General features: G+C 42.0%; 1 protein-coding gene across 1 annotated transcript in view; it reads right to left on the reverse strand.

Moving 5' to 3' along the window:
* Positions 1–9,664: 9,664 nt before the first annotated feature.
* tmtopsb (teleost multiple tissue opsin b) overlaps positions 9,665–14,420 on the reverse strand; it is a gene marked incomplete at both ends in the record, with an annotated part of 45,309 nt that continues 40,553 nt past the window's right edge. Inside the window, one exon of the mRNA XM_080854730.1 lies at positions 9,665–9,952. Coding sequence (XP_080710856.1) covers positions 9,665–9,952 — 288 coding nt within the window. The remainder of the gene's footprint in view (positions 9,953–14,420) is intronic.

Below are 14,420 nucleotides of genomic sequence, written 5' to 3' on the forward strand. Positions count from 1 at the left end.
GTCACACTTAAAAACCCTTAAAATTCAGAGAAATTCTGACATTCAGTTTTCCTGACATTTCGCTGGTAAAGCAAGGCTGCACCATAAAGTCACTTATTGCAGCAATCTATATTAATCACTGTTTGTAATTAATCTCCAAATCACTCACCATGCCCTACGAGAGGAAATCCACGCCTGCTTTGTAGCGACAAAAAAAGCAAAACAGCTGTTGAAGCCTAAAAGCTTGTAAAAGCCTGAAGCCTGGCATTCAGCAGGCAAAGGGTTTTTGACCCACTTGTCATGGTAGGAATATACACTGATGGGATTGCTAATTTCAGTAACTTCAGGTCAAACGTTCAGTCAGAACCTTTTTCATCTGTTCCAATTCAGCGCTAAAGTGAAGTGAAAAACATTTTCTTCTGCATTTCTCCATGACAAAATGAGAGAGCCTTTGGTCCAACTGACAAGGCTTGCTTAACCAACCAGTGGTCTTTCCTGCTTTGAGTTAATATGGAGCTGCAAGCATGACACGCCGGAGCAATGAGAAGAGTGAGAGCTGACTTTAGCGTCTAATTCAGCCAATAGATCATTTTCAATTTATTGACAGCCTCACATGGGTCGTTGCCTGCAGGCATGTTATCGATTAGGCATTCAAGCCCAATCAATCTACCAGCTCACGAACGCACACAGTTACTGGGAGATTTTTCTTCTGACAGCATCAAATCTGTTTTCATGTCTCAGGTACACGTATCTGGTGTATTGGCATACAAAGCAGGATTTTTGTTAGGAGAAAATGTAGACACTGACAGTGACTTCAAGCAGAGAGGCAAGTCCAGGAAGGCTGCACTCATGAAGGTGCACAAGGACAATAAGAGTCATATATAGGATCATTTATCCCAGGTAGAACTTGTTCAGGTCCATGTTTCATGCACTATTTTTCCTCTTCTGCAAAACAAGATCATGAACAGATGAAAAGTAGGAAAGATGAAAAATAGGAAAGCTGTCTATAGACACAACGTGTAGTCTACCAGCTGCTCATGCCTAATCGTGCCTTAAATAAATGATTTTGCATTAAGGGTTGTTTTTGTGGACAGGACATGTGTCATGGCGTGTGTCATTCCACTACATTAGGACAAAATGAGCCTTGCCCACGGAGCAATGGATTCTCTATGCAGTGTGGTTGTTGTTGTTCTAGACAGCCTATAGATAGGTCTGCTGAATTACCTTTTTTTCTGTTAATTTGATTTTATCATCAACAGCTGTCTCAGCTGAGCTCTCCGGTCTCCTCAATCATGTGCCAGAGCATGTCTTCCCTGGTCTCAGTCACAGATGGTCCTCCCACATACTGTTTTATTTTCCTCAATGTGTATCGAGCCAGTCAGCATGTAGTCAATGATACTGCAACACAACTACTACATGACATCTTTCAATCATGCTAATGGAAGAGAAAAAACTGACCCTTTTCCACATAAATTCATTCAACACAACATGAGCACATAGGGTTCTCTACACTTGAAAATGCTGTGAATCATTTGGGGCAGCAGAGAGGCTTTGATCGATCTATGCACTGAGTTGTGCAACTTCAACCAAGCTGGCAAATGAAGAGACTCCCAGCAGCTAAAAAAAGCACTACAACTGAACAAATTGAGTGGCGTAGGCCTAAATTATAGCCACCTGCGTTTATGTCTCACAAACAACATAGTTACTAATTCCTAAATCGGTAGAGTTTTGTCCTAAATGTGACATTAGGCCAGTTTTTCCCCTCTAGCCTACAGATCAATATTTGAGGATGACTGGCACTTGGAATGGGCTACTTTACTCATTCCTATCAATGCATCCAGTTACTTTATACTGGTGTCTACCTTAATTCCGTGCTCAGCTTAGTATATCAAGCCATTATTTGTAAGAATACATTTACGTAGGCTGCTAATGTACCTAAAAACTCCACTCATAATAAGAACTCCACATATCTTAAAGTATGTATAACCCTTTTTCAATTTACAATTTTTCAGTGCACTGAACTTGGCTAAGGATATCTGGATGATGCAAACGACTGATCCTGCAGTGTTTCCCTAAAAGAACAAAGCATTGCAGAGATATCTGAGATTGAACCTCTGTCTTTTGAAATTCCAGTCACTGTTTCACTGCTCAAAATCAGCGAAGCCATTTCCAGAAAATCGGAGCAATTTTGAGCCAGAGAGCAATTGGGTCTGGCAGCCACTTGTACATTGTTCTCATCCCCCTTTCTCTCTGTGCACACAAAGAAACACAGACAGACAGACTACTCTCTCTCTCTTTCTTTCTCTCTCTCTCTTTCTATTCTCTCTCTCTCTCTCTCTCTCCATCTAGCTCTAGGGTCGCTCAGAGGTCTGTGTGGCAGTATGCGCGTAGAGACACAGGTGCTGAGCAGGTTTGGAGGCAAAGCTCATGTCCCATATGGGGGGCCAGGGCCAGGGGGACAGAGGGTAAAGGAGTGGAAGCGTGGAGGGGCAGGGGGTGCAAAGCTAAACCTGACAGACCTGCCGGCTGCATCCATCATAGGGGCACTGCAACAGATGGTTCAACCTCAGAAGCAAGAGATCGAGTGCAGGGGTGGGGTGGGGGGTGTTCTCTCAAAGGGTGAACATGAATCAGTCATAAAGCTGTGGAGAAATAGGGAGATGGAAATGTATGGGCTTTGCAAATTACCTTTTATGTGTAACAACGCGCGACAATGTGCGAAACATGCAAGCACGCACTTCTGTTCAAATGTGACTTACTGCACAAAGTTCCCTCACCTGGACAAGTGTTGTTTACTCGCCACACATGCACAGTACAGTGTGGCAGTAATCGAATTTCTTCTCCACAACACCCATGTGTATGTGGAAGACATTTACTGTGCCACTCACAGCAACACCAATGCCTTTCCCTTAGGATATGTGCTGTACAGACGGAATAATCAATCCTCCTTGAAATCCTCACCCTGTTCAGTGATGACACTCCCAGAGGTTGAGAGAGCTAGATGGTCCCTGGTCTTCACACAGTATTTGTAATTTTAACGAGCTCTGCTGATTGTGCCAAGGGGAAAGGTGCCCATCGACCAACCAGCCAGTTCTGATTCTCATTTATGGAAATGTGTCACTTTGTAGCACCTCGAAAAACCTTTCTACTTGTCTGGCTACAGTTCAGACTTAAATGAGGGTGAGAAAAATACAGAGAGAATGTGTGATGATACATGCCCACTGTAATTAGCTCCTGTCGTTATCCCCCGGGTCCTCACACCTACAACCATGCCCAGGTGTGTGTGGGTGGGTGTGTGAGTGTGGGGGGTAATATTTGGCCCATGCATCACCACCATGCTTCTATAAATAAGCTGGAGGTGTCAGCAGCCCAATTCTGTTTTCCCTTCGCTTTCCTCTGTGTTTAACTATTCCCCCTATCACAGTGCCTTTCTGGACACCTACTGGTAATGGGCAGATACATACACTGTGAAATAGAGACCAGTATGATTGTTACATAGTTAAGCTGCGTAGACTTTCACATCTTCTACACAAACACACACACACACACACACACACACACACACGCACCCAAACACACACACACACACTCACTCACACCACACACACACGCAAACACACACACACACACACTCACTCACACCACACACACCCACACACTCACTCACACACTCACTCACAACACACACATACACACACACACACCTTCCAGATTCATCTATCTGTGCATCTATTATACTGTATCTGTCCACTTACACAGTGCGTCTCACTTAGAGAGGCAGCTGCAGTCATGAATGATGTGCCGTGGGATCCTCTGGCTGACGCCTTCTTCCAGGTCAGACAGAGCTCTTCATCTCCTTCCTTTCATCACCACCACATCTGCAGATGGAGTCTTTTTTCTCCAGCAAAACATGTTCAATAAGCCTGCAGTCACTGTTAAGACCTGACTCGTGTAATTGGCTGTATGGATTTTCATGCTTTAAATGGAATCGATATTCAGAATGTGTTTAGAAGTGTGTAGACACAGCTTCCTCCATAATCTTAGGCACCATCACCTTCTCAACCCCCTATTCACGTCTGACTGGCTAACCCTTTAAGGAAATGGTGGGGGTTTGTCTTTAGCCGGAGTGGGTAGGAAAGCGCTCATCCAAAACCTACATGAATGCTGGCAATGTCAAGGTGTAATCATGCCCTAAATACCGCCTTTAGAGGTCTATCTACCAACTCCAATCAGTAGTTTCCCACGAATGAAAACTCTCAATCTCCACATACTCAACGCAGAGACATTTATCTTTTCAGACTTCATCGGAGGGGCAAAGTGTTATGTTGGCAAGAAGGAATACACAATCAATTGTATGGCGTGTACTTGTCGAGTGCAGTTGTGTGCTTTGAAAGTTAAGTTTAATGATTTATTTATGCATTGCTCAGGATAAAAAACAAACAAACAAATAACAGGCAAACGTATATACTTAGTGTTATATTTTCTTTTGCTGAAAAAAAACATCTTTTTATAATGAGGACATAGCAATGCATCTTTAATCTGACGCATTGACATCATAGAATTCAACATTCATTAGTGAAGCACAATGTTTTTGTTTTGTCAAGTTGCATTTCAATGAAGATTAATGTCTTAAGAATCTACAGATATTTCAGCTTTGGTAAGAGATTGTACCAGCGCACACATACCTCCAGCTTCCCTGCAAGACTGATCTGGCTCCCCTGAGACTCCTTCTCCAGCATGCCTACAAACTGGTCCAGCAAAGCCACACAATACAAAAGGAGTCGAAATCAGGAAAATGCAAACTGCAAGTATCCTTGAGCAGTCTTTCATAACTTCAAAATGTATTTTAATCTTTGATCCGTTTTGATAAAACCATTTTTTGACTGAGAGGGTTTATGCTGTCAATATACTGACAAAAAGCTCTAATCCAGACATGGTTTAATTTAAATGTATTACATTTAAAGTGATATTTATCACCAATCTGATTCCTTTTTCCTGTGAAGGTGTGACACTTGAATTGAATTGACAGCATGAATTCAAATTAATCAAATTAATGCAGCTTTGCATTTTCGGATGAGTTTTAGTCAAATCCATTGGAGGCATTCATAATGGATCACATCAAATCAGTAGGCCTATTCCATCCCTCCTCACAGATTACCTTGTCATCCTGCGCATGGATATATCTACAGTACAAATCCCATTTGCATAAAATGGAAAACTGTTCCTAAGCCAAGACAGTCTAATCAGACTTGTGTTCAAATAGAATCATTTTTAGCTGCCCTAACAGATGTCAATTATGCAAGCCCCTATAGTTAATCAATAGAACTAAAAGGCAAATCCTTAGTTGTTTTTTTTGGTGCTAATTTCCATTACAGGGATAACATGCTGAATATTTAACAAATGCTAACATGCTAATTGTGTAAACCAGCCCCTAAAATGAACATCAACTTGCAAATGCAATAAAGAAAAATTATATTAAAACTAAAGGAACTGAATGAGAAGTGTTCTGAATGTGCTGTATAATCTTGGCTTCCCTGACAGATGGTAGAATGACTGAGTGATGTAATGAGAGGAAATAAGTTATGTTTTGACTTTAGACATAGCTGAAAACAGTGGTGACGACCCTTCATTGGGTCTTCTACAATATTACATGAACCATTTGCAATTGCTTATTGGCTGATGGGTGAAATCTACTGGCTGAGTAAATGCATGGGCACATTTAGGGCCTGAATTACTAACAGGATTGCGCCCATTTCTGGCGTAAAATAGCGGTCGTAAACATAAAACGGTATTTACTAAGGGGGCACATTTGAGTAGAGTCGCATATTAACTTTGAGGGTGTGTACCTGCAAACAGGTGGGATGGTTCCGAAACGTGGGTGGTAACGTAGGCGTGAAGCGCTATTTAATGGGAGGAGTGCGCCTAATGATGTATTGCGTCGTATTTACTAAACTGCCTGGCGAGCGCACATCTCTGATTTGCAGGGTAATTCTCCGCCTCATAAAAGCACGTCTTAACCAGGAAGCGCATTTCCACTGAGTCTGTAAACGTTGATATGGCAGCAGCAAGGCGACGACAGAGACAGAGACAGAGAACAGAAATATTTTTTTCACCTCGTATAATTCATATATATGAAATTAAACTTTCCGAACGTAATTGGAGAAATTGATCGCACCCACATGCAAACAATCCCACCTTCAATCCACGAACACGTTTACCGAAACAGAAAGCACACATATTCAATGAATGTCCAGGTCATATGTGATGCCAACATGACCATTACTTACGTGGTAGTGGTCTGTCCATGACAGTTTTATCTTCCGGAATAGTGCCATCTATCCATGATTGAGCAACGGTGATTTTGGCTACTTGGTAAATGCATTTGTTTCAGTGGGGATACATTGTAGTGAACTGCATGTCCCTTGTAGAACGTATTAATCTCGCCATGTACACATCTATATTGTTATAATAGACAGTTTATGCATTAATGCCACTAATAGCATATTATTTATAACCGTGTTCTTTTAAACATCTCGCTGTAGGTGATGGCGGGCAAAACAACAATATAACCCATTGAATCACGTTCAGTGATTGAGCGAACGTGAACCAATATATCTATCTCGCTATATCTATTCGCTGAATCTTAGTTTTTTCTTCCTCGAATCTCCATGGTGGCAGTAACTTGCTGGCAAGTTCTCCAGTCTTTTAACGGTGCGCTAAATAATGATTGCCCAGCGCGTATCTGGCTTGATAAATATCACGGAAAATGCGGGGAAACATCGTGCGTTAATGTGCGCCTGGCAAAGGTGCAGATTAAGATGCGTTCGCAAATCAATGTTAGTAAATCAGGGTCTTTAAAGGGTGGAGTAAGCACAGTTTGCCCAGCGCAGATCTGGCTTGATAAATACCACGGAAAATGTGCAAAAACACCGTGCGTTAATCTGCGAACGCAGATTAAGCAGCGCTCGCATATTAGTAAATCAGGCCCTAAATGCGGTGCATTCATCTCTGGCTCTGGCATAGTCCACCGCTGCGTGAACATACCCACATATGCATGAAGTAGACAAATTGGCTTTATTCATCTGTACAGTTTTAAATGTATCACAACATCCTTCCCTTGTCACAATCATTAAAGTATGCAATGAATCATACAAAATAGATTCTTTAATTTATGTTTGTACTTTTCTATCTGTCAGCTCTTAAAACACACTGTGTCAAAGTTCTCAAAGTTAAATCACAAGGACATTTCAATAAGCAGGTAAAAATCACAATTTTTTTGTTTTTGTTTGTTTGTGTGTACGTTTATGTGTGAAAGAGAGAAACACATTCTTGTCTGCATTTATCACAGAATAATGTCCAGACAATAGCATAAAAGCTCTTTCAGAACGTCCTGAAAAGCGCAGCTGGGTTGCAGTTGTGAAGGCCAGCGCAGATGAACATCGGGGTTGCAGTTGTGAAGGCCAGCGCAGATGAACATCTGGGTTGAGGTGTGAAGGCCCGCGCAGATGAACAGCTTAGCACAGGAGTAGTGAGCCCAGTCCTCCATCACAATTCAAGGAAAAGTGTCCTGTGTCAGCAGACCACCTCTGAATTTGTTTCATTATACACAAGCGCTTGTACTAGAATGCACTTTAACAAGACTACAAAATGCACATGGTAAGAATGCAAGTAATTTACAATGTTAATTCACTTCGGGTTCACTTGATGGCAACATGACTGTACACAGTCTTTACAGAGTCAGAATTTCTTAACCCTGAACAATGACTTCTTCAAAGTGGATGAAGAAACTCCCCCAAATTATTGTCTCTATAGTGGGGGACTGCTATAACAACATCTTTAGGGCAAAAACGGTCAAATGCTTCATTGTGTGCAAAATTATTCGGTTTGCTCAAAACTGACGCCAAAGTGGCCCATGTTTTAGATCCACAAAACCGAGAGGGCATGACCCCTTGGCCATATCGGGCTCTATTTCTTATTAAGAACGATGAAGGATGATGGAAATACACTTATTATACAATACATTTATTCACAGGCATATTCTTCAGAGAGAACCAACTCTGCTCTGCAAGGCTATCTCTATAATCAAGGGCACCGTGTGGTCTTTAGTAAAAAAAATACAATGTGCTTCAGCATTAGAGGTGCACACAGATGTCATTATCTGTCTCTGTAGCTTTATTCAGGGAGACCGAAGGAGGACATGCGTTAGGCCAGAAGATATGTTAAATCAGGTGAATGTTGTATTTTGTAACCTAATTTTCGACAGCAATTCAATTGTTGTGCCTTCAAAGCAACACATTAACATACAATTGATTGTGAAATATATTTGCACATCCTCATACTGTATATGTCTCATCTCTCCCTCTTTAAATGTATCTTTATTTTTAGCTTAACTACGTTTTATGAACTGTCAGAACTGAACAATCGAAAACAGAAAGTGTTTTATAAATGAAAAGATTCTGTTCTGCATTGAAAATAGAACTTATTTAGAGTAAAGATGTGTAGAAAGAAATGTAAAAAGATGTCAAAAAATCTCCTTCAGTTGAAGGGAATTATCTTAAATTCGAATAATGCTGCATTCATGTTTCTTGATGTGTTAATGCTACTGCAGTTCAATAGGGAGACATTCATTAAGTCAAAATTCCACGAAACCTATGGCTGATAAAAACAGCACGTTACTTAAACGGGTAAATCTTAAACGGATAAATATTGACTGAATTGCAAGGTAGCATTTATTTTTTTCAATACATTAAGTGGGTTTGTTTTAAATGGAGGATTCATGACGCCTTGAGGCAAGAGTTTCCCTGAGTGATTACCGGGAACGGTCAGCTCTTACTTCTCTCTCTGCAGTGCTGACTCAGTGACTAAAGAATACAGTGATCACTTTTCAACAATGTGTAGAAAATTTAAATGACTAGTTAGAGAAATCAGGGAAGAGAAGTCCTGGGTTGCAAACAAAATGGTATTTTTTTATGTTGAGGCCATCCACAATTAATGGATTTGAAGAAACGCACAGCTGACGCACAGACATGTCAATCATGGATTCTTTTTCTGTATAGAAAATTAGCAATTTTGAAATATCTGTTTGCATTTCATTGTTTGTGCTCTCCTGATTAACATATTCAGATTGTGGTTCATCCCTATACACAGCATTATACAATAACGTAAGCAGCTGCAGAAATGTTTTACCAAGAGGTGCTTCTGCAATCCTGAATGTCTGCTAGTGTTTCAGGCCTTTATGCGTCTTCTTGTGGACCTCAAGGCTGAAGCGTGGTTTATGTTGTGAAAAGAAATAAAGGTCCGCGTAGCCGTCCTTCTCTCAATGAGCACATATTTCCCTCGTTCCCCATCTCTCTTTTTGTCCACACATTTGAAATACCATTAGAAAGGTTGCAGGGAAGCATGCATTCAAGAGCCGACGCGTTTTCACCAAGCTTTCATCCTCATCCCAAGGGTAGCAACCTTCACTGAAGACAGGAGTGACCTGAGTGCCTCCTCTTTTCGGTCCTTTCACACTCATGTCATGTTGCATATAGCTCCCCACGCCTCCCTAGCATCCTATCACCACTGACAGCCACCCTCACTGTCAGTCAGCAGTTTGCTCCAAGCCTGGCAGACATGGGTGTGGTGCCCCCATAAACACACACATAAACACACACACACACAGGTACAGACTGGTGTGCCCTGCTCAGCCATTGTAATGGGCTACCAGGGAGAGAGTGGGCTTGGCTGGCGCCGGCGCTGGCAGGGCTGCTGGGGCGGACGAGGCGGTGCCCCCCACTGACGACTGTCTGGGGCTCTCGGGGGCGTAGGTGGTGTTGTGGGCGGCGGCGGATGTCATGGCGAAGGTGATGATGTTGTGGCCGTTGGCACGGCGCACCATCCGCAGGGTCTTGGTGGCCCGTGAGGAGGCTCTCACGCTGGAGCCCCTCTCCGGGGCGGTGCACATCAGCATGGCCTGGAAACACCTGTAGAACTGATCCACGAGGGGAGGGGGGGGGGGGGGGGGCACACAGGCACACAAACACACTCACACGGGCAGAAATACACACACACACAAACACACACACACACAAACAAATAATATTTTATCAAAATAAAGCCCTCATGACCTCACATGTCTTTACTGACCACTTACAAACTGTTTTTTCCTCACAAAAGGAGAGTTACACACTAAAGAGAAAGGGTACGTTTACATTCCCCCACTAAAGGAGAGCTACACATTAAAGAGAAAGGGTACGTTTACATTCCCCCACTAAAGGAGAGCTACACATTAAAGAGAAAGGGGACGTTTACATTCCCCCACTAAAGGAGAGCTACACACTAAAGAGAATGGGGACGTTTACATTCCCCCACTAAAGGAGAGCTACACATTAAAGAGAATGGGGACGTTTACATTTCAGTGTCCTCTTACTTGCTCTCATGGAGAATTCAAAGCCTGCCCTTGGTTTGGCTTGGTCACACCACTGACTGAGCTGTAAATAAGGGATGATGTATAGTCTGCTGGTCATCCTTGGAACATTAATCCCGACAGGACGAACAGGTGCACTACACATTATCCTACTTACTATACAGTTACTCGCCAAATTGATTTCCTCCAAAATATCTCTTTAAGTTATTTTGTGTCCTCCGCTGAGAAAAAGTGCAAAATAGAACTTTCAAGTTTCAGGAGTTGCGTAGGAACGTATTACATGCTGACTACAAGTAACTATGAATTTCGGTTAATGGTCTGCTTGCGGATTGATGTGAAAGATAAAACACGTTGCCAAAACCAGCAGTCATTAATTCTTGTTCAGCAGTCGTTATCAAGAAATATCACAAACACTGAACGTTTGGATGGCCCATTCAATTCAAAGGAAATGTCTGCAGCATTCTGAAGAGCTGTATAATAAGGCAATAATAAAAATCTTCAATAACTTCCTTTCTTTGCTTCCCTATTAATGAGTGCTGCTTGATGACATACTTGTGTTGTATGTGCAGTCTCATGCTGGGCTGAACAACAGAGTGGAGGTGGAAAACAAATAATTAAAGCGTTCAGAGAAGCAGACCCTGGCTCAGTTGCCTCTAATGGGTCCTGGCTCCATTTTGCAAATTGAAAGCTTTCCTGTTTGGAGAAATTCATTAACTTGTGAGAGACCTCGCCATGGGGTTTGAGGACACTGATTATTGGCGGAAGACTGAGACGCCTTGTTGGGAGGCACCTCTCCACGGCGAAGCGGGGTTCATCAGTGCCGGTGGCTGATGTCTCTGCCCACCTCTGGCTGATTTCTAAGGCGGCCGCCCTGATTGCACGGCTAATCAGTGGACCAAGTCAAATGAAACAATTGTGAAGAGTTTTCAACCGCTCCTCCTCCCCCTGCCTCCTCACACACAGAGAACTGTATTGGAAATGTCATGTTGGCTGCTGAATGCTACAGATAACAGCCAATGAGAAGCCCAGAGAGCATTGTGGTGTGAGTAGGGCATTGTTTCCTGGGCCACTTTCTCCATTATAGATAAAGTTATCATAATTAAACTGTCTGAGGCTTCACTTCTCCAGCACAATACATTTGCCCAGGTGGGGGGATTGTCATGACAGTGGACGAGATATATTATACCCATACCATACCACAACACACAGGCCATAGTCATTCCCTTGAGTATAGTCCTCAGTACCAGTAACTCAGTACCAGTTTACTGCTTTCTTTATTTTATTTAAACAAAGGTACTAGGGCTTAGACACGTTTCAACAAAATCTTACAGAAGACAAAAGCATCAAAAATACTGTGGTTCACTACAAACAAGGAAGAGTTCTTTCATTGCATCATCACATGCACAAACACACTCTCTCAATCCAAAACACACTGACACATCACATCCCTTGAGAAAATGTAGTGTACTTAGTATACTCTTCAGTTCCTCATGTATACGTATAGTCAACTACATTTCCACAGGAAACGTAGAGACATATACCCGTGTGTTGTTGTTTGGGTAGGAGCAGTGGCCAGCCTGTTCATTCTATGCACTCTCAAGTTCAGGAGCCGGTCTGGTTGTAATCCCGTCAAATTTCTTATTTCGAAATAAAAAGGCAGACTTCACCAGCGTTCAAACACAAAAAGGTAACCAACACACAATTTCAATAATAAATTCAGTTCAGTTCGGTTTAATTTATTGCTACAATGTGTGAGTCCAACCTAATCCTCATAACTCAGTTTCACTGGCACAACAAACATTCATTAAACAAAAAAATCTAATTCATAAAAAAAGTATACAATTTAGACTCTTTGGACTCTGTTTGGAATAAGGTGACCACCTGTCCCGCTTTTTGTTGTACTGCACAGCATTTTGCCCCTTGTCCTGCATCCTGCATATTGAGATAATGTCCCACATTTTCATTGGTAATTCTTTTTTTAATTGTCAGAATGAAAACACATGGATGCATCCCACCTGGCATGAGCTGCTATTGCTGCTGCTGCATAGCATCTATTCTATTGAATACCGTTACATCAAATGAGCAACTTTGGTGAACGTTTTTGGCCTGGCCTTCATCCTACGGTTGTGTAGAGAGCAGTAAAGGCGGTCATTAAGATGGCCATCAATCAAACTGCCCAGACGTGGGGCTGGTGAGCTCCTCTGCTACGTCACAAAAAAAACCCTAAACATACTTTGCAGATAAGGTAAAGTACTAGGTGACATCATGGCTACAAAGAGAAGGAAATATTATTTTAGTAAAGAATGGGATGCGACATATTCCTGGGTGATGCTGGTGGACGGGGAATGTCCTGCAGGATTTGTAAAAAGTTTTTCCATTTCACATGGAGACTAATATGGCGACACAGCACTTAGCCTGCTAGATAAGATTACTGCAGCTGAGGTAAGTAGCGTGTCACACTATGCCGCATGTCCATTCATACAGATGAGCCGACTGTGGTAACAAGCTAGCCCCTTCTCCTGCTGTCAGGGAGATACTGGACAGAGTTGGGATTGAAAAGCAAGCTGTTTGACTATTTTGGGATAGCACCGAGTCATCTGCTCCCTTCCAGATAACAAACAAGCTAAAGGAGAATTACCTCACCTGGACACGACTTCTGCATACACTGCCAATAACGCAAGTGTAAATTACGGCAAACACAATTTTTCCAGACGCTTAAAGCAGTTAACAGTGGTATTATAAAGGCAAACTGTATGGCTCACATAGTGCACTGTGCAAAATGTCCTGGAGACAGGACTGAAACTATGGTCAACAGGAATACACTTCTCATCCTCCTCAAAACACACAGAAGAATTGAAAGCAGTGTTTGCAATTGTGGGAGAAGATTATCAGGCTTTACTGAGACATACAAGATGGCCATTTACTGACCAAATACCTATTTTTTGTCACTGGGAGAGGAACATTGCCCAATATTGCTATGTAAGCTAATTAAAAGGGATCAAGACAGTGAGGGGCAACCTATGGAGTTGACAGCCTACCTGTCCTTCCTCCACAATGGACTGAAGATATTCAATGAGGTGATTCTGGTGTTGGAGGGAGAGGACAGGACTGTCTGTGAGCTATATGAAATGATCTCCACCCTCAGGGCAATCCTCCAACAGCTTCCAGACCAAAACACGATTTTCGGCAAACATGATTTTCCCAATTTCTATAGATCTGCTCTGTGGATCTTCTCAAGAGTGAAATGAATGTCAAGAACAACTTTGGATACAGTTGTGATGAGTTCTACATCTATGCACTGAAGGAGAAGCTGCATAGTCAAGCTAAAAGTGCTAGATTAATATTTGGTTGGTGCTTCTGTGTCAGCCTGGTGCTCTCTGTGGTGCTGGATGAGAATAGACTGTGTTAGCCTGCTGCCTGCTAATTGTGATGATGACAGAAAGTGAAAAGAGACTTTTTTTTAATCCCTTCTGGCCATGCCCTTCATTCAATAGAGATTTTGGTTTGATAGAAAGTTTTGCATTTAAATCGTTTTTATTTTCTATCATATTTTGTGCCTTTATGTTGTAGTTCAAGAATGAACTTGAAAGACTTGAGCTGCATGATGCCTGCTGCTTTGTTTGAGGACAGTTCTCTTTGATGGGCCTGTAATGGCCAATGCATGTTGATGTCTATCAATAAAGACATGTTATGTTGCATTAGGGATGACAAACAGCACTGTGCTCATCATATCTTTCATATAGCAAAACCTGCAGCGTGTGTCTTTTTGTGCCTAACTGGTGTGCTGTCAAATGTACTACAAGACAAAGCATAGGTGTTGACGAGCTGAAAGGCAGAATAACAATGTTTCTTATTCAATGAGATTAAGTATATTATATTAAAGTTTGAGGTTGCTTCTCAGCAGTGGATGCATGTCCAACATTGTCTCACACTCATCACACATTTTGTGTGTTTGCATCTAGCCACCCTATTTTGGACATATTCATCAATTGGAACAGAATATTGAAACAATACAGGTAATTTAGGAAATAAA

This window comes from Sprattus sprattus (genome assembly GCF_963457725.1).
Source record: "Sprattus sprattus genome assembly, chromosome: 17".
Taxonomy (NCBI): domain Eukaryota; kingdom Metazoa; phylum Chordata; class Actinopteri; order Clupeiformes; family Clupeidae; genus Sprattus; species Sprattus sprattus.